The following is a 27714-nucleotide window of genomic DNA, read 5'->3' on the forward strand; positions in this document are numbered from 1 at the left end:
CTTCTTCTAGCTCCGCTCATGGCAAAACTGAAGCACTCAGGCACTGAAGCTGCCGGACCAGTCGTTGGCACTTCGATTCGTTAGGTTCCGAGTACAAATTCGGAGGTCCCTTTCTCTACGCTTTCCGGTTTATACCCGGGTTCAAATTTAGAATGCTGAGGATCAAGATTCGGAAATTTTTATTCAGGTCTTCGTCTCCCACCTTGAAGCTTATCGATTTGTAGTCTCACCTCTCGAAAGGCTTTTGATTCATTAGCAGAGTGAAGCAGTCAATGGAGAGACGGCGTTCTAATGAAGAAGGTCTTCCACCAAACTTAATGGAGACCCTTCATCCTTCGCTATAGTTACGCGGCACTGGTATGTGTACCTTGTGGCAAATGTGAAGGAAAAGCATTGAAGATGCGTACTGGCGACGTATTCCAGCCGACAGTGCACGGCACTCATCTGGTTTAACAGGTGCTGGCTGCTTCGGGAAGAAGACCCTGAAATCCCGGTTGTCAACTCGGAAGGCATACGAACCAAACAGGGGTTCAGTATTATAAAATGGGACTGGACCGGTTAGTTGAATCGGGTTCAATTTAAGGCTGACCCGGTTCAACCCGTGAAACAGCCGATCCAATGAGTCAACTGAGTCACTATCTTTATAATTAGATTATAATATTAATTTCATTTTTAATGTAGTATTATATCAAGTGACTGTGACTGAAAAAACATAGACAGGCGTAATCTCATTTGTTCCACGTGGCATATTGTTAATGGCAAGACTCTTGAACCAAATCCAGCTTGTCCAGTACCGTGGCTCAAGACCGACACGTGTCCATCTGTCGTTGGATAATTAGAAACGGGAACTTATCCAAAGAAGAAGAGGCAGATAAGGGAGACAAAATCCAAATAAAATCCACACATTTCGCTCTTGCGTCCAATAGAAATCTCACGAGTCCGGAGAGAAGAGAAAGCAGAGGGATGGCGCAGGCAATGGCGTCCATGGCTGGATTACGCGGCTCCTCCCAAGCTGTACTGGACGGTAGTCTCCATATCGGCGGGTCTAGAAGCTTTAACGCCGCAGGAAGCGGCCGGTTGGCGGTTAACAGGTCGGGATTTGGTACGATTAGAGCTCAGCAAGTGCCGGCTGAGAGCAGTGACGCCGTGGTTCAGAGCAGCCGCCGGGCTATTCTTGGACTCGTTGCTGCCGGGATCGCGAGTGGATCTTTCGTTAAGGCCGTCCTTGCTGACGCTAAGTCCATCAAGGTCGGACCAGCGCCCCTGCCCTCCGGTGGATTGCGTGAGTTACCTTTCCTTTCCTCTTTTGTTTCTCTGTTCCCTTTCTTACCGTATTAAACAATATCAGAAGAAGGTACAACAACGGAATGGATACATGATCTTAAAGTTTGTGGAACATTGCTGTAGATTAGGGAAAACAATGTCGCCATTTTACTCAATTTTTTAGTCTTTTGATGTCCAAAAAGGAAAACTGCAGATACGGAAGATTTCGTTTGTGTTCTTCTGCTCCTGCAGTTTTATGGCCATCTGTGACGGATTGTCGAGTTCTTCTTAAGCTAGCTCCAATCCTCTTCAAATGACAATATAAGGTTACCGATAACTAAATCTACTGCTATCTTTGATTCTATGAAGCTTACCACCTTTATTTATAAAATGTACTGTTGATTGTGATGGTAATTGAATAGCTTATTTCGGTATTTCCTGCTATTTCTTGTGACGGCAGCTGGAACTCTGAACTCCGACGAGGCAAGAGACCTCGACTTGCCTCTAAAGAGCCGGTTCTACATTCAGGCAGTTTCTCCAACTGAAGCCGCAGCTAGGGCGAAAGAATCCGCCAAAGACATTTTGGGCGTAAAGGGTCTGATCGACAAGAAGGAATGGCCATACGTGATGAACGATCTTCGCCTCAAGGCCTCATACCTCCGATACGACCTCAACACCATCATATCCGCCAAGCCCAAGGAGGAGAAGAAGTCCCTCAAGGATCTCACGGGAAAGCTCTTCGCCACCATCGATAATGTAAGACGAAAAAAACTTCAATCTTCATTATGCAATATACCCTATCTGATTATTACATGACAGAAGAATAACAGTGCCTTCCTCTTTGGCATTTTGATTGGCAGCTGGACCACGCAGCAAAGATCAAGAGCACCCCTGAAGCTGAGAAGTACTATGCTAAGACAGTGGCAGCCCTCAACGATGTTATCGCCAAGCTAGGATAGAAAGAACAGTGCAAATCTCCTTCTTGTAATCACAACTTTCTCTGTATTTTTCACTTTTGGATTCAACGTGTATTAACTACCTGTGCTTCTGTATCTACTTCTGGAAACAAAAGAGATTATGAAAAGATACAGTGTCAAATTGGAAGATGCAGTGTGGAATCATGGATTCTGCTAAGGGCTTAATAAGTGAGCAGTAAATCCGAAAGATTCGATATGAATAATCAAAAGCAATGAGCTAAGAGCAGTTACGAGCAGTGATGACTAAGATCTCTCTCTGAGCCTCTCTGATTTTATAGCAGAGAGGAGCTGTAATGCTGAAGGGACCTATAGTGCACTTAACAGTCCCAGCACGATCAACCTGGATTACCCACTTTCATTTTTTATTGAAAAGATTCTCATCGTTTTGCTTTCGCTTTAAATCCACTAACTTGCAGTTCCCTTTCACAAATCAAACGGGTCTGGCCTTTCAGAAGCTGTTTTTAGTTTTTACACAGACATGGAAGTTAAAAACTTGGGTGCTCTATAATTTTGTGCATGCAACTGGATTGCAAAACTGATATTTCTGTCCCCTAAGCCGCGTTGATGAGCATCCCCATCGTTGATTCAGGTGACTCTGCTGGTGCTACCAATCTTTTCTTGTTCCCCAACGAAAAGAATCCAAAGAATAAAGAAAGAAGAAAACAGGGGCAAAACAAAGCTTTACTTGCCTCTCATAGCTAATCTCTGCTACGAGTTATCTGGTTGATGCCGTTCGCCTTTATTCGTATTCTCTCGCTTGTGAAGATAAATCCTCTCTCAAACAAAGAGTAAAACTCAGATAGAAGCTACCCATCTTTCTCTTCTTCTTCCCTTGTTTCCAACAGCTTCTGGAGCCACAGAGTAAAAATGGCCAAAATTGGGGGTGCCATCGTTTGTGTGTTGATCGTGGTAATGGACATTGTTGCTGGGGTGCTGGGGATTCAAGCAGAGATCGCTCAAAACAAGGTTAACAGCTCCTTCTTTTTTATTTTATTTTCTCCAACGATCGATATTTAGCAGATTTCTCTCAGTTATAGCCTGCAACTGTTCTTCGTCTGATTTTTGCAGGTTCACCATCTCAAGTTCCTGATTTTTGAATGCAAGGAGCCAAGCGAGCAAGCTTTCAGGCTCGGCCTCGCCGCAGCTGGGATTCTCGCCTTAGCTCATGTAATCGCCAATTTACTTGGTGGCTGCACGTGTATCTGTTCCAAGGAGGAGTTCGAACGCTCGTCAGCCAACAGACAACTGGCAGTCGCTTGCCTGTTCCTCTCATGGTAAGCAGCGTTCTGCGACTGTCCACTTCAATTCACTAATAAGTCTGCAACCTGAACCGCTTTACTTGCCACGATCAGGATCATTCTGGCGGTTGGGTTCTCGGTGTTACTGATCGGAGCCATGAACAACAACAAATCGAGGTCTTCGTGCGGGTTCTCCCACCACAATTTCCTGTCAATCGGAGGAATACTTTGCTTCGTTCATGGGCTTTTCTGCGCTGCGTATTACGTCTCTGCAAATGCCACCACCAGGGAAGACAAACCGAGACGACAGGGAGCAGGGAGCCAAATGACATAGAAGACACAGGTGGCGACAGGTCCTCTGTTGAGCCTAATTTCTCTGAAAGTTGATCCGTGGTCGGCAGTGGGTTGCCAATGGCGTTATGAATCAAACTTAGCTTAGATTTTCGTCAGTTCTGAAACAAAAATTTCTACAAAATCAGTGAAAATTTCCTTCATCCTCACATTTAATATTTAAAAAAATTCATTAATCCTTAAAAATAAAAATAATACGAGAGTAAAATTGTCTCGGAGTGAAAATCGCTACGTGTCGCCGTTCATCATGAATGTGACGATATCGTCATTAAGAAAGCCCAGGAGGGTATTATCGTCATTTCATTGTCCACCCGGCCCATACGCGGAACCTTTTCCTTTACCCTTCTCACCGTCCATTCGTTCCTCAAGTAACGGCTAAGATCGTGATTCTCGTCGTCCCTTCTGATTGGCGTTTCGTGAACCTCTCGCGCTATATATATATGTGCTTAAGCTAGTAGGGGAAATAATTTATGGAGCTGTGGAAGTAGCAAAATCTAGCATCATCGTTTTCGTTCAGTCCTGTCGGGGGGTTTCCGGTCTGTATTTCTCGAACTGCGGTTGCTCTGTGGAATTGCATACAGGGTGAAGATAATGGCGGGAAGAGGAAAAACTTTGGGTTCGGGAGCTGCTAAGAAGTCAGCGTCGAGGAGTAGCAAGGCGGGTTTGCAATTTCCCGTTGGAAGAATCGCGCGGTTCCTGAAAGCCGGAAAATATGCAGAGAGGGTGGGTGCTGGAGCGCCCGTTTATCTTGCTGCAGTTCTTGAATATCTTGCAGCTGAGGTGAGTTTCCCCGTTTGATATTGTTCTTCTGTACGAATTAGGGTTTTTTTCGCTTTCGCCTTTGGGAGTATCTTGCAGCTGCAATAGTCCTCTACTCGTTGATAGGTAATCTGGAAGTGATTTTTTTCGTCTATTTTTTAACTTTTGCCTCGAACTGGTTTTTTCTCCATGAATGTCATTTTTGTGATGGGTTTCTTTTTATGGAAATGTTTTTCAGTTCGAAAATTTTGCCTTAAAATAAACTCAAATGTCTAAAAAAATTGCAAAAATGCTCGTAAGATGAAGTGGCTACGCTTCTGCCATTTTTTCCTTTTCCACATAGCGGACGTCGTGGTCCGTGCCCACTGAAGAATAGTAACACGTAGCAGTCTCTGGTTTGCTCCACGATTTAAATCCTTGACACTTTTAAAAATGGCTCAGGAATCTTTTACTGATGGCCTCAAAATTCTGCTAATTTTCAAGAATTCTCACCAACTTACTCTTTATTTTCTCCCTTTCTCTACCTCCTTTTTCTTCTACTATGTTTTTTAATGGGCTGGGCTAATTCCTTATTCGGATGATTTAATTGGGAACGGTGATGTGTGAAAACAGGTTCTTGAATTGGCAGGCAACGCCGCAAGGGACAACAAGAAGACTCGTATCGTACCTCGTCACATACAGTTAGCGGTGAGGAACGACGAGGAGCTTAGCAAACTTCTGGGGGCGGTGACAATCGCCAACGGTGGAGTGATGCCCAATATCCACAATCACCTTCTCCCGAAGAAGGTTGGCGGTGGCTCCTCCAAGAGTGCCCCTTCCGATGACAGTTGATTCCATATCTACCGTCCTCCCAATCGGTCTCTGGTTCTTCTCTTTAATTGGAAGAGGTTGTCTTAGGAGAGAGAAGAGTGTGTTAGCTTACCTGCTGTGAATATGTATGTATTACGTAGTGCTTTAATGTGCAGTTCGTAATGGCTGCAATGAAATGTTATAATGTTTTTCTTTCCTCCCATTAATCAATTCTCTTTAAGAGCCATTGCCTGTCGAATCAGATTTAGCTCCAAACTCAGTACTGACCCAAATGTTGACAGTTAATGAAGAAGGCAGGAACACCAAAGCTGATTCTCTGCCGTAAAATTTGGGAAGAACTCTTACACAAGGTTTCAACAGAATAATTAATCTCTTCTGTATTTCCATGAGTTGGATCTGGTGATTAAGGTTCTACTATGCTACTCGTTACATCTCTTGTGGGGTTTCGAATCGTTTGAAAGAGCTGGGAGAAGCTCTTCGTTGAACAGCAGTTCAAGTTTGGAAGCAAAGGGTCATTGTGTTGCCTTCCCTTTGGGGATTAACAACATGAACATTTTGATGTACGGATCCTGTAATGGAATATGTATGGAAGACACGCAGTCTTTATTAATTGTACAACCCAGTAAACAACCAAATTCTTGAATTGCCCGTTGCAGAAGTTCCGCACTGTGATCTTTCTGCGTGAGCTCCACCGCTGAAAATCAACAGAATTGTCTAGTTTTCACAAATGTTGCGATGGCCAGTTCGTGGAGACGGATCCGATCGCCCCCAACTTCGACAATTATGGAATCTTTTACCCACCTTTCCCCTCGATGGGGCCGTGGATTGGCTGCGCAGCGAGATCTTGTCGCTAATTCAGCTTGTAGAAGAGAATTTGTCGATATGGGTTTTGGAGGATTACATTCTCCAGAAGTTGTAAATTCGAAAGGATTTCTTTCTGGCCACTTTTACCATTACAGAGGCTGTTTGACCTGTTGCTTCTGTATAATCACACGCAAATGTTTGCTATTGATGTGGAAGACAATATCTTATGGTTCCTGCGTAAAACTGATCCTACAAGTGTTTATGACAAGTTCGTTTACAGAACGAGAGTCCCATGAAGTCTCTTACATACACAGGGTTGTAAGAAGGAAGATGTGTTTCTGCTTAGTAGCTGAATAACAAATTTAACAAATATGTTTCTATTTCGACAACTTGCTAGACGACTTGTGTAAAAATGTAAAATTTAGTTGACTATGGCGAATCTAGCCTGGATATATTGATAAAATCGTCTCTTGCAGGAGAAGATCGCTGCCGTGTGCAACTAACACAGTTTACTTCTTGCCTTGCCACAACGAACCATCTTGATAAGGGTCCAATTAGGATTAAATGGAAACAACAAGGGCGCAAAAAAGGTATGGATCGCAACCAGATTCGTATTAATTCACAACTTGGATCTTCTGTTACAGATACATAAATACTGAAACTACGATCTATTCACTCTAGCAAGAAAATTTAGGGAAAATAAGAAGACCCTAAAGAAATTTGAAAAAGAAAATGAAGAAAGCAAATCAGTTATCATCATCAGCAGATGCGCCTTTCCCAGACCCGGAACCAGCTTTTTTCGGCAAGAGAAGATTGTGAATATTAGGCATCACACCACCGTTTGCAATCGTAACCGCACCCAACAATTTGCTCAACTCCTCATCGTTCCTTACAGCGAGTTGTATGTGTCTCGGCACGATTCTCGTCTTCTTGTTATCCCTGGCAGCGTTCCCCGCAAGCTCCAAAACCTTCGGGAATTACAACAATTTAAGTTAGAATTTACTTACTCGACGAATAAAACCGTAGAATTTTTTCGATGCACAAAATTTGTGAAACGATTCTGTGAGAAAAATACAATACCTCAGCAGCGAGGTACTCCAAGACAGCGGCCAAGTAGACCGGAGCGCCGGCGCCAACTCTCTCTGCGTATTTACCGGCTTTCAGAAAACGAGCGATACGCCCGACCGGAAATTGAAGACCGGCCTTGCTACTCCTGGAAGTAGCCTTCTTCGCCGTTCCGGAGCCAAGGGACTTTCCACGACCGGCCATGGAGATTCAAGAGGATGCTTTGGTGGCGAGGGAAGAGAGGGGCGAAGATTTTCGTCAGTTTGGTGCTTCCGACTTCGCGTTAACTATTTATAAAGAGGCAGAAGATGGAAAGAAGGCGAATGGGAGAGCAGCACGCGGATCGTAATCCTAATCCGTTCATTTACGGTAGTGATTGAACGGTCAGATGGGGCGGAAAAGTAAATTTTGAAGACCACTTTCAAATTTGGCGCCTTCTGACTTCAGTTTAATTGGAGAGATTGTACCAACCACACTGATGTTTCCTACTCCCTCCTTCCATGCTCATCGTCAAAAACCCTCTTCTATTTCATCTTCTGAAGTCCACCAAAGTTTCTCAGATACTCCAAGTGCATGGCCAAATGGTGGTCACAGACCTCATTTCCGACTCATTCGCAGTAAACCGACTTCTTCTGGCGTCCATGATCTCAGTCGTCTATGCGGAGCTTGTTTTTTCTCAAATAGATGAACCTACTACATTCTCCTGGAACACATTGATACGAGCTCATGCCAAGAGCTCCAATCCCCGGAAGGCGGTTGTTGTTTACAACCAGATGCGCAGACATGACGTTTTGACGGATAATTACACATACCCGTTTGTTATAAAGGCTTGTGGATCGTCTTTGGGGTTAGAAGAAGGGACGACAGTCCACGGAGAGGTCTTCAAACGAGGGTTGGAGTTGGATTTAATTATAAGGAATTGTTTAGTGGACATGTATTGTAAATGCCGGCAATTGGACTTGGCGAGAAAATTGTTTGATGAAATGCTTCTGCGCGATGTGGTTTCTTGGAATTCGATGATTGGTGGGTACGTGGGGGTTGGAGAGATGGGTGAGGCTCAGAAGCTGTTTGACAAGATGCCTGAGAGAGATGTTTTCTCCTGGGCAATGATGATTGATGGGTATGGAAAGGTGTGGAACGTTCTTCGCTTCAATGCAATTAAATGTTGCATTTTACGACTTTTTTTCTGGACATTATATAGAGAAAGCAATGTATATGAGACTGGCCATGGATTGTCAGTTGTACCGAAAGGAAACATTGAGGGTCCTATGTGACTGTAGCTGTGGCTATCGAATTACCAACTGTTGCTTTCTCTACCCACAGTTCGAGATGTTTAGGACCTGTAATTGAAACACGTCTTAAGCTCTTAGCTTGATTGACGTCACTGCCTGTTTTCTTTGTATTGTCTTTGAGAAACTTAGAATGTGCTAAAAATCTTAAAGCAACAATAAACTGCCCAAATACTTTACGGATACTTCAATGGGAGTTTTTCACATTATCTTTGTTTGCTGCAGAAGATTAGCAACGTCAATCAAGCTCGGCGACTGTTTGATGCAGCACCTGTTAGAGACTTGATATGTTGGAATTCAATGGTTGCTGGATACAGAAGTGTTGGAGATATGACATGTGCAAGCAAGTTATTTGAAGAAATGCCTGTTAGAAATGTTATCTCTTGGAGCATCATGATTGATGGTTATGCACATCATGGAAAGCCAATGCAAGCTTTGAGTCTGTTCCGGCAAATGCTTCAGCAAGGAACCAAACCTGATAAAGTTGCAGCAGTTGGGGCATTGATGGCCTGCGCTCAATTGGGTGCTCTTGATCAAGGGAAATGGGTCCACTTGTATGTCGAAAGAAACAGATTATCAGATATAGTTGTCCAAACTGCTCTTGTAGACATGTATACGAAATGCGGGAGCTTGGACCAAGCTTGGAAAGTCTTTGATAACATGCTAGAAAGGAACGTTGTCTCTTGGACTGTCATGATGGTAGGACTTGGTCTGAATGGCCTTGGTGATGATGCTCTAGGTCTCTTTGTTCAAATGGAAAAAGAAGGATATTTGATGGACGATTTGATATTTCTTGGAGTGCTGTCTTCATGTAGCCATGCAGGTCTGGTTAATGAAGGTCTTCAAGTATTTGACAAGATGAAAAATGTGTATGGGGTTAAACCTAAGGCAGAACATTATGGTTGTCTGGTAGATCTCCTTGGTCGTGCAGGCAGATTAGATGAAGCCTTAAGTGTGATTAAAGGAACGCCGATGAAACCCACTTCAGCTTCATGGGGATCGTTTCTTGCGGCTTGTAGGATTCATAAGCGCATGGATTTAGCAGGGGAGTTCGTTGGGCACTTACTTGAGCTTGAAGGGGAGGATTCTGGGGTTTATGTTCTACTGTCCAATATTTATGCAGAAGAGGGAATGTGGGAGGATGTGTTGAAGGTAAGGGATGCAATGACCGAAAGAGGAATAAAAAAGGAAGCTGGAAGAAGTGCAATTGAATTGAACGGAATCGTATATGAGTTTGTCAATGAGGATAAGTCCCTGCTGCATGTACAGGAAATTTATTCTGTCATTTGGAGTTTCTCAACGATGCCCGCCATAACTTACGAGTGCATGTGAGGAAATTTACTCTCTCTAGTTTGATATGCAATGTAAAGCGTTGGCACCTGGAAACCAGAATCAAATTGGGACTCAGCCTGACTCGCCTAAAATAGAAGGGGCAAGTCTGACCCTTCAATCTGAGTTAACCGAACTGAGTGGTGATGCATAACTTCTAAGACATAAGAGGACGCATAAATGATAAACACAGCGGGTTGGCAATTCCCTCAAATATGAAAGTGCATAAGAAAGCCCAGATGGATTACAAGGATCCGAAACAGTTCAAACTCTTTAGTATAATACCCAACTCTTAGATAGGTCTCAGAAACTTCTATCAGTCTAAAACTAATTCTACTAGACCACATCATCATCAGCTTCATTAGCCAGGAAAATAAGAGGTAGCGCCTGTAACCAAAACAACAAAATATAAACAGACAATACATTAGTAAATGATCACGCAAGTTACCACTTATCCAGTCACTTATGATTACTAGGATGTTCAGTCCAAATGATACAAACAATACCATGAAGCTTTGATTTAAATGCATACATAGAAATCCAAATTCCAAAAACATTTTTAAAGATTCAATATGTAGAAAAATACAGCTGCAAGATCAGATATACTTCTTCGAAATTCTAACAACTGCAAAATCAGAGATTCTTCTTCGAAATTCTAACAACTGCAACATCAGATATACTTCTTCGAAGTTCTAACAACTGTTATTACTTTTTTCTTTTGTGGAAATAGGTAACCAAGAGCAATGATGGATTTCTGCCCATTATATGCATATGAATTAAAGTAACATTTTCTTTTTTGACAAACTAAACGAATTCCTTAAGACAGATCTCATAGAAACATAAATCATATTAATAAGTTATGACAATGTAAAAACTCAAAGAAATGCTATTGAAATTTGAACATCCTATATTGAAGAGCAAATATGAAAAAAAAAATTGCATGACTCTCACAGAAGCAAAATTAATGTGGTAGAGTCTTACAGAAGTCTCAGTTATGTCAATCTTCTATTTATGTGCAGTTGTTCAATTGTTCTATGACTTATCTTGTAGTGTTTAACTTTGGGTGTAACTTGGATAATGGTAATTTAATTGTAATTAGATTTTACTTGTTTCCTCTATTATAAATAAAAAAACTCATTGTACTCCAGTTACAACAAGTTAATGAAGTTTTTCACTTTTCTAGAAATTCAACCTATCCCATCATATTTGGATAATATTATCATATGCTCATACTGAAGTTTCACTGCTAAAAAGATCTACACACACAAAAATCTCCTTTTAAATAAAAATTTGGTAAACTTAAATCCTTTGAATGTATGTAGTAGACAACTAAAAGCTGAACTGCCAAATCATCAAGTAAAAATATGCAAGTAAAAATAAAGCAAGTAAGCCACCATCCCTGACAATATGAAATGATAAAAGCCTCTCTATGAAGGACTAGGAACATATGGACACACCAAAAGTCATGCTACGGAGACAAAAAAGAAATGGAGTTCACCAATGGTGCTTCCAAAGATCAAAGAGTAAACATACCAATTATCTAGGTTTGGTGAATCACTAGCAATCAAAACAAAAGCATTACAAAAAGTCGCACAGAAAGTCTATGTGAATAATAAAACCAGCACCTTACTGCCAAAAATTGGCTGATTGTGCATGAAACAAGATTCAAAAAAATAATCAACTTAACGAGCAAAATTTACCAATATAAACTAGCATAGGTATCATAAATTACTGCTACCGCTTTAACCGTAACAATCACAGTTGGCAGTGACAATAATTTGTATGTGTTTTCCGATGATAAAAGAAAAATGACTGCCTCTATGGATAATTTGTTTTTTCCTATACAAGATGCCAATACAGCTTCCACCTAAAAAGCAATTACCATCATCTATGGACTGGCTAACCATTGTACCTCAAAAACTTTATACACTAATCTAGACAGCATACACAATTGACTAACCTAAAAACAATGATATTCCTTTCCATAATAGCTTCCTCATGATGTATGCATCATCTCCGTTTGTTAAAAGTTAGAAACAGAGTAGGGATGCCTGGCTCCAGTCAGACCAATGTTGGCTCATTGAATCTCATGCAACTATCTTACATTCTTTTCGACCCTCGATAATAACCCAAGGTGTTCTACAATTAATGAATAAAGCTGACACACAAATTTATTGGTATTATAGTTCCTGACTCATAGCGCTTCTTGACTATTTGAGCCTCACAAATTGCAGCGCTAAAAGAAGATGCTATAAGCAAGAGCCATCAAGAGAATCAAAACCTGATATCAATATAGCTTGGGTCATTCCGCTATTATGGAAATCTATGGATTCCAGAATATATCCCAAAATGAGTTGCATATTTAGAACCCTCAAACCAAAATTTTTATAGCCTGTCACCAGTCCTCAAACAAAATATAAAGAAAAATTTCTGGTGATCACAAAATCTATCTGATGCAGATGAACAAGGATGACAGAAACATGTCCTAACTGACTACAAAATCAAGACTCAACTATCAAGAGAACTAGTTGATTTGCAACAAATGACACTAGTCACTCCAGTGTTTCCATAAAAAACTAGTGCACCATATTCGCCAGAAAAAAACAAACGGAAAATCTCATCATTATCTAGACATATGATAAGAAGCTACATCAAATTAGAGGCTACAAGTCTGATACAGTGATCATGATCTCTAATTAATGTGAAAAACATAAAAACTTCTAGTGCACAAAATTGAAGAGTTAACTGATTCCAAGTTAAATGAATCCAGTCAATGACATACTCTATCACTAGTTCTGTTCGATCAAAGTTTTAAATATGAAACAACAACATTCAACAAAATAACTAGACCACTATTTTATCAATACCTTTTTTCCAGAAATGTAAGATGTTCAATCTTTAAGCACTTCCAGGATAGATTTCATAAGTTCCTTAGAGAACTCAGAGCGCTTTGCAAAGAGCTCCATTTCCATAATCTTAACTTCCCTCCACATCTCCACCAACTCATTTGCCTTGGAGCTCTCGATGAAATCCACCGCTTGCTTCACAATAGACTCACTCATATCAACCTCTTTAGAGCACACCTCCAAAATCAAATTACGTGTTTCCTCTGAGAGTGGCTTATCCCTAGATCGAATAGGTTCTGGTAAAGAAATTACTGTTTTATCCTTCTTGACTCTCCTAGATGATTTGGAAGCTTTAGGAGCTTCTCCTTTGGAATCGTCCGCCTCCTCCTTAGCAGGACCATTAGCCTTAGAGCCCTTGTTTTCGTCAGAAAGTTTCTTTTTTGAACCCCATATTTGCTTTGATAGTTCGTAACCTGTCTTTTCATGGGCCTTGGAAAACTCCGGGTCCTTACCCTTTTTCCCCCTCTTCACATTGTTCTCGTACTTCTTCTTCAACCTGCGGAGCTTATCACTCAATTGAGACTTGGAGCAAGACACGTCAACCACCTTCCGAATATGATCATAAAAAGCCCCCATTTCGGTGAAGGGATCACGGCCTGCTTTCATAAAATCAAGCGCGCCTTTGAGTATCTCCATCTCGGATTCTTCACTCCACAGCCGCTGAAACGGCTGCTTCTTGGGTGCCTCCTCATCAGAAGCACTAGGTTCCGCAGCGCTTCTGGAAGGCGTAGCCGGAGGAGGTTGAGCCTTGCCAGCATCCTTAGTGCTCATGGGTTTGGAGTTGATCGGTTTAACGGTAGGGTCACCAGACCGAGTAATTGGCTTCGGCGGAGGGGACTCCGGCTCGGAATCCGACTCCGACCCGGAGCTGGACTCGTCGGAAGCAGGCTGCTCGGAGGACTTGGGCTTCTGCGCTGCGGGTTGTACAGTGTACTTCCCAGGGCCGGTATCCTCATCGCCGTCGTCCGATTCGCTGTTGCCAGAAGAGGAATTTTGGTCAGTGGGGACAACATGTGGTGGTTGGGGAGCCGCGGGAGGCGGCGGCTGAGACTTGGGTTTCTTGGAAGGGGATTTCTGCTTCGACTGGGGGGAAGGAGCAGAGTCGTCGCCGTCTTCTTCTTCTTCGCCGGAGGAAGAAGGGGCCGACGGCGAGGGTGGGGGGGGAGGGCGTTTTGGGGGCATTTCAGGAACTCAGAGGCGGAGAGGTTCTAGTCTCAAGGGTTCAGGCGTGGAGGGTCGACAGACGCGGCGCCGCGGGCACTCGCCAGCTATATGGAGTATAGAGTGCCAACCAACTCGTCAGTACAGCCAGCCACTCGCTCATTCAACGCCAACGCCCATGTGGCTTTTCCGTTTCGCATTCCTTCAATTTGTAACTTGGCTGTCAATAACAGGTTCCACTCCTCCTCCACCTGGCTTCTCCGGGACCCACAAAATCCGCCCTACGAATCCCGGTCCGGCTTTCCCACTCTGGGCTTTGGAGACACCGCCAGGAATTCAAATTTTGAATCCAATCTCACTCTTTCACTTTTTTAATTAATATTTCTAAAAATATCAGCAAAAAAAAAAAACAAAATACAGTTTATTAGATATCTCAAAAGATCTAATAATACCTCGGTCTTAATACGTTCCAGAAAATAGGGAGGCCCCCCTCCATTATTTGAAGAAGATATAAAAAATGGAGAACCACTGCACCTACATTCTATCTCACACCAATAACAAATATAATTTTTTTATCTTTGTTCATTTGGATATGTACACAAGATAATATTGCGTTTCAGTAGAGCAATAGAGCTTTGCTTTGGAGACCGGAGGCTGATAGAAGCATTAAAGGAAGGCTTCGATTGGGAGTTCTTCTATAATTACTCAGTTGCAGTTGCAGTTGCAGTTGCATGGCGAAGGTGATAGATAGTACAGTAACTTTTTTCTCCTGCTGTTTCAAATATACGAAGGAAAGAACAAAATTTTGAAAAAAGGATAAAAAATTCTCTACCTCTTCTCAAAAGTTAGGCCCTTGGAAAGCCATGAAGTGAATTGTAATGTCAAGCACAGTTACAATATATATTGGCGAGGCTTCTCTGCGATGGGGCCTCTTCTGAATATCAATGAGAAGGTCTATGCTGCAGCCACCACTTCTTCCTCCTACCAGGTAAAATAACTACTTTTGGACAAGGATATCTACAAAAGAATCAGGGAAAGGTATTTAAATTCATGGCTGCGACGTGTCAGACTGGAATAGATACAAGCCAGCTTCTTCACTAATGTCTTCTGAGTCCTGAACAAAGACACACACAGAAGAAGAGAATATGTTATCATTTATCAACCAATGATGGTATTATCCTTGTCCTATGATTCAATCATCAGTTTAACTAGTGAATATTATAATACAGCTTCTGAGTCTGGATTGTGACCAAAGAAAGCACCGAATATTTCATTTGGATGACATTACAGAGAGAGAGAGAGAGAGAGAGAGAGAGACCAAAGAGACCAAATATTCCTCTTTCTTTTCCTTTTTTTCCCTTGTGAATGATGAATGACAGAACAAAGCAAAAAAAAGAAAAGAGAACAAAGAAGAAAATGCAACAAACAAATTTATTTTAATCGTCTTTTTTGTGTATAAGAAATGCAGTTTTCCATTTTGCCTTGTTCCCTTGTCAAAACAAGAGATTGACACGTGATATATGCATGACCTTCTTAATAAATTCAGGATAACGAACGATATTCATAAAGAATTAAACGAATTTCATTTCCCGGTTAAGAAAGCACATACCACATCAGAAAAAGCTATAAAGTTAGCTCTCATCTTCAGAGCTAGAATCAGAACCATCCTTATACCGCTCCTTGATTGCAGGAAAGAGGGTATGTCTGAGATCTTGAACTGGTGGAGCAGCTGGTGTTTCCCTGTTCCTAGGGGTCAGTGGCACCTTCTTTTGAGACAGTTTCACCTCATTGCACACCTTATCCAACATCCCCAGAAAATCTCTAACAATCACAAACAACCGAAGCCCCTCATCTTTGCCTGCACTTCCATGGAAATAATCAGTTGTAAATTTGACCAAACCCTTAATTCTCTTCTCCTCCTCAAGGAGCCACTTGACCTTCCCCTCTGCATCCTCAACAAAAGATTCAAGTATTTTCTTGAACCCACTCTCTTCTTCGAGGCTTTTCATCTCCTTGTTTAGAAACTCCTTTACTCTAAGCAGCCCATGACCAAGATCTGATACTGTTCCTGTAAGTACATCAGCATCCAATATGGCAGCCTTTTTAACATTCTCTAGTTCCCCACTCAAGCCTGCAACCACTTGAAGGCCGAGATCACGGTAGTCATCATTTGACTCGCGAGGAGAATCTTCAGGAAAGTCTTCAGAGTTTAGACTTGATATGCTAGTACTACCTCGAAGAGCACGGGCTCGGCGAATGCCCTCAGATCGGATTATCTCTAAGACGACAAAATGCAAGAGGGTGATTTTTCCATCAACCCCTTTCACGTCAGATAGTTTTAAAAGAGTGTCTAGCTTGAATGCCAGGGCACCACCACGGTAGGTACCATCATTCATGCGATTGCCAGTCTTGAGTACGGCTTCAAGGAGCTTTAAGAAGAGCCTGCTGCTCCGGAGTTCCTTGCAGGCAACCTGCAGGGTTAAAAAAGGTAAGAAGACTGAACATTGTTACTCATCCACAGAAAGTTCTTTACACGAAACAACAAAACACAGATTTGTAAGATCCAAACACTTTGGCACAGAATTTTCAAAAAATAAAAAAATAATAAGAAACTACTTGCCTCCAATGTTGCAAATGCCTCCTTAGTTCCAGATGCTTCCTCCTGGAGAGTAGTCATATAGAGCAATGTGTCCATACGCTTGTAAGCAAATGGAATATCCAGCAACACCTTGAGAAATCTTTCTGCAGGTAGTAATTGGGAAATCTCACCAATATACAGTCTAAGTTTCAGTTCTTCATCTGCAGTTGGTGCCATCTTCAAGAATGCCTGGAGCAGCTCTGTTGGAAGCTCATTACCTGCCAGAAAAAAAAAAAAAAAAATTCTTACATTGAACTGAGATGAAAATGTCACACTCATAATGAGAGAGAGAGAGAGAGAGAGAGAGAGAGAGAGAGAGAGAGAGAGAGAACACACCCTCTTTGAGTGCATCACAGACTTCTTCAACAGTTACATTCAGTGCACGCAAAAGAATTGATAAATTTTGTGATTTTTTGGGATCCAGAATTTGAGTAAACTGCTGCCCAGCTGGATCAAAGGCTCCCGCATCCTTCTTGCGATCATTTTTAGGTTTTTCAGGTACATTACTGAATCCAAAAAGAGTTTCTATCATCTCTTCATTGAACCTGTAAGACAGCACCAGTAATATTGATATAACAAGCATTAAAACCTCTGTTTTAATGAAATGCATCAGATACTAGCAGAAATTAAAAAAGGCCTTACTGGAATGATCCTGCTTTAAGCTGATGCCAGACCATTGACTGATCAGGGTTTGCAAGAACTTTATCCCAGAAGAAAGGTTTCAGCTTGGGTTTTGAAGCCTCAGACCCGCCTTGGGTCCCAGATCCCTGGTCTGCTGCACTTTGGGTACCAAGAGGTGAAGGTTTACTCAATTTTGAAATAACTGGTGGACGAGGAGGAGCAGAACCAGCTTTTGGTGGTGGAGGTGGTGCACGACCACCAGGCTTGACAGCGGAGGGCATAGGAGGAGGTGGTGGTGTGGCTGGTGGTGGAGCAGGTGACTTTGTGGGTGGTGGTGGAGGGGCTGGTGGTGGAGCAGGTTTTGCAGCAGGTGACTTTATGGGTGGTGGTGGAGGGGCTGGTGGTGGTGGCTTGCTAGGATGATTGGCAGGAGATGAAGTAGCAGGCAGTTCACAGGAAGATTTGGTTGCTTCACTGGATGATTTGGTAGGCTCACTTGACAATTTAGCAGCCTCTATAGCTGCCGATACTGCTGCAGGCGGTGGAGGTAAGCCTGGCTTGCTTGAGTTTAGTTGCACTGACACTGAATTCATCTCCAAAGAAGCTGCAGGCTTATCTGCACTTTGGTTGGATTTAAGAGAAAAATTCTCAAATTTGTCATTGTCGATTGTGTTCCCTAAAACAAAAGACTTGTGTGAAGAACCTGAAAATTCAAAATTTGGAAAAAAATATGAATCATTATTGTGCTTCTGCACTTAATCATATCAAACAACAGAAGAAAAAGAGCCATAGCACCCAACCAATGGTGCCATATACCGGCATGCAGTATGAGTGGCATGAGTAGGTGCAGTATGAGTGGCATGAGTAGGTTGAGATAGCAACCATGATGAGGCTAAAAGTAACCCAGAACAGAAGTCTACAGAGTGGAAAATCCTAACTAGTCGACACTATTTTGAGGAAAATATCTGGTCCATGCAGCCTTTTTTTTAAACGATGCTGCTTTTTTTTTAATAATTAAACTCTACAAGAAACCACTCAAGAGTTTATCTCTTACTCTTCAGAGTACTGAAGACAAATGATCATACCGCGCTTGACAAAGGCTAAATACTTACCAACAGAAAACTCACTGAAGCTTAAAGTAAGAAGTTATTAAATACTTTTACTGACTTCTTCAAAAAAAAAAAAAGAGAGAGAGAAAAGAAGTTATTAAATACTTACCAACAGAAAAGTCACTGAAGCTTAAAGTAAGAAGTGGCCGGTCATCCTTTTGGCTGTCACTGAAACTTCTGTTTTTCCTAGTACATTTATTGTAACAACAAAAGACTACTGCAGCAAAACTGAAAGATCCCAGAGCAGTAACAACAACAGCAACAACAATTGCCTTTTTACTAGTACCACCACCATCCTTTCTTGGTGGTGCAAACATTTGAGTATTATCTGGACTTGGTAATGATTGGTCACTGGAAAGAGGTAAGGCTGAATCTGGTGGGTCTGAAGGAAAATACCAGTCAATGTCCGGGGCTTCAGCAGGAGATGGACTTGGAGAACTAGCAGGTGATAGTCTAATTGGAGAACTAGCAGGAGATGGACTTGGAGAACTAGCAGGTGAAGGACCAGGGGAAGGCGCCAGACTATCACTAGGTGCACTTGCACTGTGTCTCCTGTCAGAAGAAACAACATTAGAAGAAAATGGTGCTTGATGAGCAAGATTTCTTCTGTATAAAGGATGCCAACTAATAAGGTTTTCAAGGCATCTGGTAAACCAATTCTGCCATGTGTTATCTTCTAGACCAGAAACATAGAAAGGAGGGATATTGGGTGCAGCCAAACAATCCAGAAGAGCCTCCTTCATCTGAGGAGGCAAGGCATTGACGGCGTTATGTAAATTGTGTTTTTGTAGCGACTGTGCTGATGGTGTAAGCATAGAATATTCAATGGTTATTTCCTCTGGAAAAGAAATGCCAGAACCTTCAGAGGTTTCTTTGATCTGCATCAAGTCATGCCTACAGTAAATCCACAATTGTTCTGCCTGCAGCCACAGAATATATCTACATCACTCAGTAGCAAATAGTTTACTGTACATGGTCTGCATAGTGCAAAACCATATCTTAAATAGATCAGCAAAGAAGTAGGATATCATTGCAACTTTTAGTCATTTTGAGAAGTAGAATTTTACGAAAAATATTTAAGAACTGGGATCAAAATTAGAATCATATACTAGAGAATTACTTTAGAAAAAAGTTAACTTCGATGGTAGAACAGTCAACTGTTGAGTAGTTAACTGATCAATTAACTGCTCAACTTCGTAAGGAGGGCAAAACTCATAAACCAACAAAGAGAATTTCCCCTTTTTCAATACATATTGTTGAAAGTTAAGAATCGCATTTGTCTCATACTTCTCTATCCATTGTCAAATTAAATCACTTGAATCAGATCAATCATCTCTTATTATACTTAATTTCACATTACGTAATGCCGAAGTTGTTCTTGGGGGTAGCAGTTAACAAATGGAAGAGAAATATGACAAATAGTAACATAAATATGAAAATAATAGTAAAAAAAAGAAAGAAAGAAAGAAAAAGGCATTACCGTGTCTTCATCTATCTCTAGGGAAGCAGAAGGGGAAGAACCAAAATCCTCTCGCCTCTGCCTTACAGCCAGACCTCGAGACGACAGAACACACAACGAAACCATGAAAACGAGAATGATGCAAATTCTTATCATGTCCATAGGTCTGAGCTTCAGCTTTCCGATTGCAAAAGATAATTTTCATCTCATCGATATTGAGCAAACTTCCAAGGTTGCCGTTTGAAACCACTCAAAAACCTCAAAAAGAGAAAAAACCATTTCACGTATCCCTAGCCTTCTCCAAAAGACCTCTCCACCCCAACCAGTAGCACATTCATCAACAAACGGAAAAAGGAAAAAAAAAAAAAAAACAACCTAATCGAATCCCGCGACCGACGTCCCAATTCCCTCTGATACAAACCAGCACGAGCCTCGATGACGCCGTTCACGGTGACACCAAAACCACTCTTGTCCTTAAAAAACCCAAAGAAATCTTCCCAATCTTCCTTCAACTGCCGCCTTCCCCGACGCGATCCACGGCAGAGAGCTGTCAAGGAGCTGCCGCTTGACCGGGAAATTCAGGGTTTTGCGTATAAGAAGCTTCCAAGGAAAAGTATTTACATACTTTGTCTTACATACTCTTCGTTTTCATGCATCTTCATTCTTCGTTTTTCCTCCCTGTGAAAGGAGGAGAAGTGCAAGAACGCGGAATCGGGCGGAAGAAGAGAAAAGAAAGAAAGCGTTTGACCGATCGTACCTCCGGAAAAGAAAATTAGTCGCTATCTAATTATGACTTATTTTCAGAATTTCAGATGACGGCCCATCGCTTCCTTTTTTACGATCTCAACCGTCCATTGTCCCTCGCGGCCCCACACGGAATTTAATTTCTCAAAAAGGCAAGGGATCGTAATTAATCTTTGCTTAAGGTGGTGTCGGGGTATTAAATATTTAATTAAGGGCTCGTACTTGCGGACTCTCGTCTTATTATAATAATTTAAGCAGCTGATTTGGAACTATTCTAGTTTTGTGACCTGACCGGGCTTTTGGTGGTTTCTGGACTTGGACCGGGTGTAAACGACAGTTATGGGTTCGGTCCGGAATGTCATCTTGGTTCACTTCCGACCAGGAATTGTCTAAGCCAGACAGCGCGCGAAATTTATGGCCAAGTCTGTTTGGTTGTTGAGAAAAGAGAGAGATTTGGAATCAAATCTTAAACTTTGAAATCTAATCAGATAGAGAAATTGTCTTTGTTTTCTTTGCCAAATAAATGGGAAAGGATAAGAGGTGACAATTAAATTAAATTTTTTTATTACCACACCTATTTATTATTTATTAAATATAAAAAACACCCTTTATTTATTATGTTTGTCTTTTATTTATATTAAATTATTTAATTATTTTAAAATTTATCATTAAGTATTAGAGTTTGGGTATAATTAGAACAAAAATAATTTATTGTAATTAAATGTTATTATTATTTTTATTTATTAAATAAATAAATAAATTATTTCCTTCCTTAATTCGGAAAACGATAACTCTACTCTCTTTTATAGACAAAAAGGTGGATAAACGTCCCCGTTTCCGCTTGGCTCTCATTTTCGGTCTTATCACTCTTCTCCTTCTTCGTCTCTGTCTGAAGCTGAAAACAAACGGAAGGAAAAAGTAGCAGACAAAGTTATAGATTCGATTGACGCGGGTGTCTTCTGCGGGCCTTCCTCCGTCGACAATCAGCGGGTTTTCAGCAGGCTCCAGGGCCGTACTGGACGATGACAGCAGCCGGGGGTGGCCACCTGTGTGGTTCAACCTACGACAGTCGTATGAGGTTGTCGTCTCTGATTCGTGTCGACATTTCCGGGCGACTGTAGCCAAGATCCCCTGAGCGTACCACTTGGGTACACTCAAAAGGACTACGTTTTTTTTACCATATTTGGAGTCTCGTATCTTCAGCATGAGATGGACGTAGAAACTACTTAATATTAGTGGACAAAACTTGATTTAATCTATCATTGTTTTAATTGCCTAAGGTGCCCCTTATCTTACTTAACGAGAAGGGAGGGGTCCCCTATTCAGTATTTTTCAAGGTAAAAGGTGGGGGAGAGTCCACGTGGCCTAGAAAAGATGGGGATACCTCCTCCTAGGGGTGGCAACGAACCCAGCCGGTTCACGAACGGCTCGGTTCCAGATCGGTTCAGTTTGATTCGCCGTTGTGGCCGCCTCTGTCATCGTTGACAGTTGCTCGTCGGTTGCTAGATCCCCTTCCCTCCGATTTCTTCCTCCCCTCGTCTGTCTTCGCCTCTGTTTTCGTCACATCCGTCATCCCCGACGACAGGTCCTCGCCTGCGCTGCTAGACCCCCTTCCCTCCGCATCGTTTCGACGAAAAACCAGAGTCCAAAGAGACCTAAGTTAAAGGAAACTCGAGCTCGGCTCAAGCTCAACTCAAACTCGGTTAAAATTATTATGCTCGAGCTCCATAATAATTTTAGGCTCGAAGCTAGGCTCGAGTTCGAAATATTTAAATCAAGTTCGGCTTGAACATAGGTAGGTTTGGGCTCAATGCCAGCCCTACCTCCTCCTTAGTCCAAACTTCTCCTTTTCAATAGATTTAGGGTGTGTTTGGAGCCCCATGGAAAAAAAAAAAAAAGAATTTCACTATTATTATTTTCAAACATAGTGAAAAAGAAGAATTTGATAATTATCTTATTTTCACTAACTATTTATGAGAATAATAATAGTCAAATTCTCTTCTTCTTTTTTCTTTTCTAGGGTTCCAAATAGATCCTTATGAAAAAGTATAAAGAAATTAACATTATTGTACGATTTTGAGAGGGAAAAGAAACACCATTTTCTGTCGCCAATAATGACCATGTTAAAGGAATGGGAAGAGGGGTTAGCCTTATAAACATTCTAGGCCAAACTCCACAGAAAATCACATGGATACGGATGCAGAGCTGTTCTAGTAAAAGTAATTTAGTCAAATCTTGCACAGAGAAAAGAGAGGTGAATTGCTAGGACACAAGGAACTATGAAGGTTAGTTCTTCCGATCACACAAAAAAAAAGTCAATAGAATTACTAAATGTCCAAAACACTTGTAAAACCATACATGGGAGGATATGACACCATACTATTGTCTTTATGCATGGTAGTGTCCCCTCTCCCTTCCTCTACACCCCCCACCCTCAAAAAATAAAAAATTGGGTAGCATGTTGGAGATGTAAAATGGCCGTATATGAATGAGACTTTTTAGGGCTTCCTACAAAACCATACATGGGAGGATATGACACCATACTATTTATTCTCTTTTATGCATGGTAGTGTCCCCTCTCCCTTCCCCTACACCCCCACCCCTAAAAAATAAAAAAATAAAAAATTGGGTAGCTTGTTGGAGATGTAAAATGGCCGTATATGAATGAGACTTTTTAGGGCTTCCTCCAAAAAAATAAGGTTAGGCACATTCCAAGAAAGAACAAAATTGGCAAAACAATTTGCTATAGAAATGGACCCTCCCAGTATCTTACTTAACGAGAAGTAGGAGGGTCCATGTGGCCTTGAAAAGATGGGGATACTTCCTCCTTAGTCCAAACTCTTCTTTTTCTATAGATTTAGGGTTTGTTTGGAACCCAATGGAAAAGAAAAAATGAGAATTTGACCATATTACTCTAAAAAATAGTTAGTGAAAAATGAAAATGTGATCATTATCTCATTTTCACTAACTATTTTTGGGAATAATAATGGTCAAATCCTTTTTTTTTCTTTTCTAGGGGTTCCAAATAGACCCTTATGAAAAACGATAAAGAAATTAACATCATTGTAAAATTTTGAGAGGGAAAAGAAGCGCCATTTTCCCTCCCTAATAATGACCATATTAAAATAACTGGAAGAGAGATTAGCTTTATAAACATTCTAGGCCAAACTCCACCAAAAATCACATGTATATGGAAACAAAGTTGTTCTAGTAAAAGTAATTTTGTCAAATCATACATGGAGAAAAGAGAGGTGATTTGCTAGGAAACTAGGAACTATGAAGGTTAGTTCTTCCAATCACACAACAAAAAGTCAATAGAATTACCAAATGTCCAAAACACTTGTAAAACCATACATGGGAGGATATGACACCATACTATTGTCTTTATGCATGGTAGTGTCCCCTCTCCCTTCCCCTACCCCCCCAACCCCCAAAAAACTAAAGATATAAAAAAAATGGGTAGCAAGTTGGAGATGCAAAATGATCGTATATGAATGAGACTTTTTAGGGCTTCTATGCAACAAAAAAAAAAAAGGTTAGGCTATCTTACTTAATGAGAAGCAGAAGGGTCCACGCGGCCTTGAAAAGATGGGGATACCTCCTTAGTCCAAAAAAAAAAATTTTCTATAGATTTAGGGTTTGTTTGGAACCCTATGGAAAATAAAAGAAAAAAATTTGAGAATTTGACTATATTATTTTCAAAAATAATTAGTGAGAAGGAGAATTTGATCATTATCTCATTTTCACTAACTATATTTTTGGAATAATAATGACCATGTTAAAGTAACATTCTAGGCCAAACATGGGAGGATATGACACTAGGCCAAACATGTATACGGATACAAAGTTGTTCTAGTAAAAGTAATTTTGTCAAATCATGCACGGAGAAAAGAGAGGTGATTTGCTAGGACACTAGGAACTATGAAGGTTAGTTCTTCCTATCCCACAAAAAAAAAGTGAATAGAATTACTAAATGTCCAAAACACTTGTAAAACCATACATGGGAGGATATGACACCATACTATTGTCTTTATGCATGGTGGGTGTCCCCTCTCCCTCCCCCTATCCCCCCACCCACCCAAAAAAAATAAAAATTGGAAAGCATGTTGGAGGTGCAAAATGGTCGTATATGAATGAAACTTTTTAGGGTTTCCGTGCAAAAAAAAGTAAGGTTAGGCACATTCCAAGAAAGAAGAGAGTTGGCAAAACAATTTGCTATAGAAATGGACAAATGGGAAGCAACATGGGCAGTCTATGAGCTAAGATCCACAATTGTAAGTGACAGAAATGGTCGAGAAGGGACCCAATGGCACTTTGTTAGATGGCATTTGGTTTGGAGTAATGGCAGATGAGTGTGGTAGCCCACCAAATCAGTGTTCCTATTCTGCATTCGGACAGCAAGCCATGCCAAATATTTCCCATCAAATTCATTGTAAAAGATGTTTTTACTTGTGTTTCTGTTCCTTCGTATTTCCTACTTAGTTCCTACCATTTTAATCCCTTTCTGCAGTCCTAGAGTCTCAAATCTCCAAGCTCTTTCTTCCTCCTTTCAGCTCTCTCTACTTCTGTTTCAGTTTCTAGTAATTTTATTTGTTTTCTGTCAGTGCAGAGGTGTCCTTGATGGAGCTCACCTCGTTGGAGCTCCATGCTCCTGCTCCCTCTGACATCCTCGACTTCGGAAGGACCGTTCATCAGCTCTCCCCGTGTGCAGTTTACAGGCCGAAGACGGCGTTCGACGTCTGTCTCTTGCTCCAGATCATCTCCTCTTCGTCTAGGTATGACAATCTGACAGTTGCTCCGAGGGGTGCCGGTCATTGCACCCATGGCCAAGCCCAGGCGCCTGGGGGTATCGTGATGGACATGACCAGCCTGAGGCGATCCATTACAGTCGGTGAGCTCAGTGATGTTGCTTCGGGTTTCTTCGTCGACGTCGATGGTGGTGCACTGTGGGTGGAGGTGCTGGAGGAGACACTGAAACATGGGCTTGCTCCAAGGTCGTGGACCGATTATTTGTACCTCACGGTCGGCGGGACCCTCTCCGTTGGCGGCATTAGCGGGCAGACCTTCAAGCATGGGCCCCAGATTTGTAACGTTCTTGAAATGGATGTGGTAACAGGTAAACGGGATGCGATTGATGGGATTTAATTGAAGACGCACTTAGTCAGGTTTTGTTTTTGAATGCTTGCAGGAAGAGGACAACTCATTACTTGCTCTGCGAGGGAAAATTCGCAGCTTTTTTACGGAGTTTTGGGAGGGTTGGGCCAGTTTGGGGTCATCACCAGAGCCAGGATTGTGCTGCAGATTGCTCCAAAAATGGTGGGAAGCCAAATCACAGAATCCGTTTCCAATATAAAGTCATCAAATCATGTCTTGAAAACCTTTTCTTCTTCTCCTCCTTTTTTATTTCTTTCATGGCCTTAGTGCGAAGATTCCAAATTAATTGGAGGGTTCATTTCATGTGCAGGTAAAATGGGTCAGAATATCTTACGACGATTTTGATGAATTTATCAAAGATGAAGAGCTTCTTATTTCAATGGAGGATGTGGACTATCTGGAAGGGTTCATAAAGTCAAACTGTAATTCGTATAGTCGTTTTCCGTCTCGTTTAGTTTTAGAACCAGACAACAGTTTCGAACGAGACAGCACGTACTATTCCATTGAAATGGCAATTCATTACGATGATGAGGCAGCTGTTACGAAGGTAAGGTTGCTTTCTCGCAGAACTTTTTCATCAAATAAAGTAGGCAGATGGGCATCAAATTTGTCACGGTTTAGACGAAGACAGGAAGACTTGAACGCGCACTTTGCCACTGAAGTTTCTGACTTTCATAACCAGTTTTCAGCTTCTGATCTTTCTGAAATTATTTGCAGACTCTGGAGAAGATACTCTCTCCCTTGAAATGCATCCAGCAGACGATGCACTGCCTGGACGTTTCATACTTTGATTTCCTGAACCGTGTTAGGGCAGACGAGCTAAATAAACGAAGTAAAGGACTCTGGGAGGTCCCTCATCCATGGCTAAATTTATTCGTACCGAAGTCTCGCATTAAGCAATTAAAGAATCTCCTCTTCGAAACCATTTCAAAAACCCCTAGAGATGGACCCATAATCTTATACCCCATTCCAAGGCACAAGTATGTTTCTCTCTCTCTCTCTCTCTCTCGCTCTCTCTCTCTGTGAAGATGCATCGAAACCATGAAAGATTTAGCAGAAGTTCACGTCTACTTATAAAACATGCAAGTATGCATGTACAGAGATTAATTATTTACGTGATTCGATACGGTTATACGCCCGTCAAATTAAGGAGTTGAAGAAGCTAACGAAGAAACCCGAAATTTTGCAGGTGGAACAAGAACATGTCGACAGTACTGCCACAAGATGTAGGGGACGACATCTTCTATGTAGTCAGTTTGCTTCGGTCCGTGTCATGCACCGATCCGTCTTCAGACTCTCCACTACTACGAACAGTTCTTCAGCAGAATCAAAAGATCACAGACATAGCCACTGGCAAGGTCTGCGATCATCGTAAGAGTACTACTGTCAATCCAGAGAGTTTGTCCAGCATTGAAGCTCAACCTGGTGCGCGGGATGCGGCCGGTGTAGCCTTTCAAGGAAGAAACCACACGGGCAGCAATATTGGAGCGAAACAATATATACCTTACTGCAGAGATGAACAGGAGTGGAGAGTGCATTTCGATGAGCACTGGGAGAGGTTCTGGGATCTAAAGTACAAGTTCGATCCCTTGAATATTCTGACTCCTGGGCAGAGGATTTTCAAGAGGAAAAGAATGGAAGATTTGTTGAGGGTGGGGAAGGGGACTTCTTGAACAGAATCAAGATTCAGTTTTGGTTTGTCTCTGCTTAATTGAAAGAAGTTTGATAAACTCAACTCAACAAGTCTACATGACTGGATCATTTCAATGTATTATCACTATACTTACTCGATATCGGAGCAAGTTTCACTGTACTGTTTGTTTCAGGCTTTCAGTAAGTTCAATCTTTCTCATGACTCGAGAAAATATTTATGCAATATTGTGATCAATCAACTATGAGATTTTGGGATGATAAAACCCCTATTTGTCTGGGTTGCCAGAGTTTTATGGATTCCGGTACTCCTCTTTGTTATGGTGCATCGTAAAATGCTTTCATCGGTAAAAAGAAAGCGCGATTAATTTAACCCTTTCAATTTCG

At 41.5% G+C, this 27714-nt stretch overlaps 8 protein-coding genes across 9 annotated transcripts; 5 read left to right on the forward strand and 3 right to left on the reverse strand.

Moving 5' to 3' along the window:
• Positions 1-909: 909 nt before the first annotated feature.
• On the forward strand, positions 910-2373 carry LOC137965612 (oxygen-evolving enhancer protein 3-2, chloroplastic-like). The gene is made up of 3 exons (XM_068811882.1): positions 910-1282; positions 1724-2019; positions 2124-2373. Exons 1-3 carry the CDS (start codon positions 964-966, stop codon positions 2220-2222), a joined length of 714 nt encoding a protein of 237 aa, XP_068667983.1. The 5' UTR covers positions 910-963; the 3' UTR covers positions 2223-2373.
• A 704-nt stretch (positions 2374-3077) lies between these two features.
• On the forward strand, positions 3078-3866 carry LOC137966742 (protein VASCULATURE COMPLEXITY AND CONNECTIVITY). The gene is made up of 3 exons (XM_068813444.1): positions 3078-3206; positions 3309-3514; positions 3593-3866. The coding sequence occupies exons 1-3, from the start codon at positions 3108-3110 to the stop codon at positions 3810-3812; spliced, it is 525 nt and encodes a 174-aa protein (XP_068669545.1). The 5' UTR covers positions 3078-3107; the 3' UTR covers positions 3813-3866.
• Positions 3867-4309: 443 nt separating this feature from the next.
• On the forward strand, positions 4310-5622 carry LOC137965617 (probable histone H2A.3). The gene is made up of 2 exons (XM_068811887.1): positions 4310-4609; positions 5201-5622. Exons 1-2 carry the CDS (start codon positions 4421-4423, stop codon positions 5417-5419), a joined length of 408 nt encoding a protein of 135 aa, XP_068667988.1. The 5' UTR covers positions 4310-4420; the 3' UTR covers positions 5420-5622.
• A 1173-nt stretch (positions 5623-6795) lies between these two features.
• Positions 6796-7519, reverse strand: LOC137965616 (probable histone H2A.3). Its single transcript, XM_068811886.1, has 2 exons — positions 7283-7519; positions 6796-7170 (listed from the first exon to the last, which is right to left on the reverse strand). The coding sequence occupies exons 1-2, from the start codon at positions 7469-7471 to the stop codon at positions 6949-6951; spliced, it is 411 nt and encodes a 136-aa protein (XP_068667987.1). The 5' UTR covers positions 7472-7519; the 3' UTR covers positions 6796-6948.
• Positions 7520-7774: 255 nt separating this feature from the next.
• LOC137965606 (pentatricopeptide repeat-containing protein At3g29230-like) lies at positions 7775-9952 on the forward strand. The gene is made up of 2 exons (XM_068811877.1): positions 7775-8397; positions 8782-9952. Exons 1-2 carry the CDS (start codon positions 7849-7851, stop codon positions 9886-9888), a joined length of 1656 nt encoding a protein of 551 aa, XP_068667978.1. The 5' UTR covers positions 7775-7848; the 3' UTR covers positions 9889-9952.
• On the reverse strand, positions 9948-14116 carry LOC137965611 (probable transcription factor At4g00390). Its single transcript, XM_068811881.1, has 2 exons — positions 12753-14116; positions 9948-10272 (listed from the first exon to the last, which is right to left on the reverse strand). Exon 1 carries the CDS (start codon positions 13971-13973, stop codon positions 12777-12779), a length of 1197 nt encoding a protein of 398 aa, XP_068667982.1. The 5' UTR covers positions 13974-14116; the 3' UTR covers positions 9948-10272; positions 12753-12776.
• Positions 14117-14755: 639 nt separating this feature from the next.
• On the reverse strand, positions 14756-20464 carry LOC137965601 (formin-like protein 3). Of its 2 annotated transcripts, none has more exons than XM_068811870.1 (7): positions 19801-20464; positions 18430-19240; positions 17233-17887; positions 16927-17135; positions 16573-16808; positions 15562-16423; positions 14756-15066 (listed from the first exon to the last, which is right to left on the reverse strand). In XM_068811870.1, the coding sequence occupies exons 1-6, from the start codon at positions 19939-19941 to the stop codon at positions 15584-15586; spliced, it is 2892 nt and encodes a 963-aa protein (XP_068667971.1). In that variant the 5' UTR covers positions 19942-20464; the 3' UTR covers positions 14756-15066; positions 15562-15583. The 2 variants fall into 2 exon arrangements, with proteins under 2 accessions (XP_068667971.1, XP_068667970.1); XM_068811869.1 differs by having other exon boundaries at positions 17233-17914.
• Positions 20465-25143: 4679 nt separating this feature from the next.
• Positions 25144-27350, forward strand: LOC137965435 (cytokinin dehydrogenase 8-like). Its single transcript, XM_068811716.1, has 5 exons — positions 25144-25639; positions 25712-25839; positions 25988-26224; positions 26395-26657; positions 26867-27350. Exons 1-5 carry the CDS (start codon positions 25144-25146, stop codon positions 27348-27350), a joined length of 1608 nt encoding a protein of 535 aa, XP_068667817.1.
• The last annotated feature ends 364 nt before the right edge of the window (positions 27351-27714 follow it).

Source organism: Aristolochia californica, unplaced genomic scaffold (assembly GCF_029961685.1).
Source record: "Aristolochia californica isolate CCGP_79_NKW_82.1479 unplaced genomic scaffold, dmAriCali1.0.hap1 SCAF_5, whole genome shotgun sequence".
In the NCBI taxonomy this organism is placed as follows: Eukaryota; Viridiplantae; Streptophyta; class Magnoliopsida; order Piperales; family Aristolochiaceae; genus Aristolochia; species Aristolochia californica.

What these genes read in the sequence shown, in the direction of transcription:
- LOC137965612 (XM_068811882.1), top strand. Translation starts at nt 964, where the DNA reads ATGGCGCAGGCAATGGCGTCCATGGCTGGATTACGCGGCTCCTCCCAA. An exon ending in CCTGCCCTCCGGTGGATTGC is followed by an intron (nt 1,283 to 1,723) that starts GTGAGTTACCTT and finishes TTGTGACGGCAG; the next exon opens with CTGGAACTCTGAACTCCGAC. An exon ending in TCTTCGCCACCATCGATAAT is followed by an intron (nt 2,020 to 2,123) that starts GTAAGACGAAAA and finishes TTTGATTGGCAG; the next exon opens with CTGGACCACGCAGCAAAGAT.
- LOC137966742 (XM_068813444.1), top strand. Translation starts at nt 3,108, where the DNA reads ATGGCCAAAATTGGGGGTGCCATCGTTTGTGTGTTGATCGTGGTAATG. An exon ending in CAGAGATCGCTCAAAACAAG is followed by an intron (nt 3,207 to 3,308) that starts GTTAACAGCTCC and finishes TGATTTTTGCAG; the next exon opens with GTTCACCATCTCAAGTTCCT. An exon ending in GCTTGCCTGTTCCTCTCATG is followed by an intron (nt 3,515 to 3,592) that starts GTAAGCAGCGTT and finishes TGCCACGATCAG; the next exon opens with GATCATTCTGGCGGTTGGGT.
- LOC137965617 (XM_068811887.1), top strand. Translation starts at nt 4,421, where the DNA reads ATGGCGGGAAGAGGAAAAACTTTGGGTTCGGGAGCTGCTAAGAAGTCA. An exon ending in TTGAATATCTTGCAGCTGAG is followed by an intron (nt 4,610 to 5,200) that starts GTGAGTTTCCCC and finishes GTGTGAAAACAG; the next exon opens with GTTCTTGAATTGGCAGGCAA.
- LOC137965616 (XM_068811886.1), bottom strand. Translation starts at nt 7,471, where the DNA reads ATGGCCGGTCGTGGAAAGTCCCTTGGCTCCGGAACGGCGAAGAAGGCT. An exon ending in TGGAGTACCTCGCTGCTGAG is followed by an intron (nt 7,171 to 7,282) that starts GTATTGTATTTT and finishes TAATTCCCGAAG; the next exon opens with GTTTTGGAGCTTGCGGGGAA.
- LOC137965606 (XM_068811877.1), top strand. Translation starts at nt 7,849, where the DNA reads ATGGTGGTCACAGACCTCATTTCCGACTCATTCGCAGTAAACCGACTT. An exon ending in TGATTGATGGGTATGGAAAG is followed by an intron (nt 8,398 to 8,781) that starts GTGTGGAACGTT and finishes TGTTTGCTGCAG; the next exon opens with AAGATTAGCAACGTCAATCA.
- LOC137965611 (XM_068811881.1), bottom strand. Translation starts at nt 13,973, where the DNA reads ATGCCCCCAAAACGCCCTCCCCCCCCACCCTCGCCGTCGGCCCCTTCT.
- LOC137965601 (XM_068811869.1), bottom strand. Translation starts at nt 19,941, where the DNA reads ATGGACATGATAAGAATTTGCATCATTCTCGTTTTCATGGTTTCGTTG. An exon ending in CTTAAAGCAGGATCATTCCA is followed by an intron (nt 17,136 to 17,232) that starts GTAAGGCCTTTT and finishes GCTGTCTTACAG; the next exon opens with GTTCAATGAAGAGATGATAG. An exon ending in AGGCATTTGCAACATTGGAG is followed by an intron (nt 16,424 to 16,572) that starts GCAAGTAGTTTC and finishes TTAACCCTGCAG; the next exon opens with GTTGCCTGCAAGGAACTCCG.
- LOC137965435 (XM_068811716.1), top strand. Translation starts at nt 25,144, where the DNA reads ATGGAGCTCACCTCGTTGGAGCTCCATGCTCCTGCTCCCTCTGACATC. An exon ending in TGAAATGGATGTGGTAACAG is followed by an intron (nt 25,640 to 25,711) that starts GTAAACGGGATG and finishes GAATGCTTGCAG; the next exon opens with GAAGAGGACAACTCATTACT. An exon ending in TGCAGATTGCTCCAAAAATG is followed by an intron (nt 25,840 to 25,987) that starts GTGGGAAGCCAA and finishes TTTCATGTGCAG; the next exon opens with GTAAAATGGGTCAGAATATC.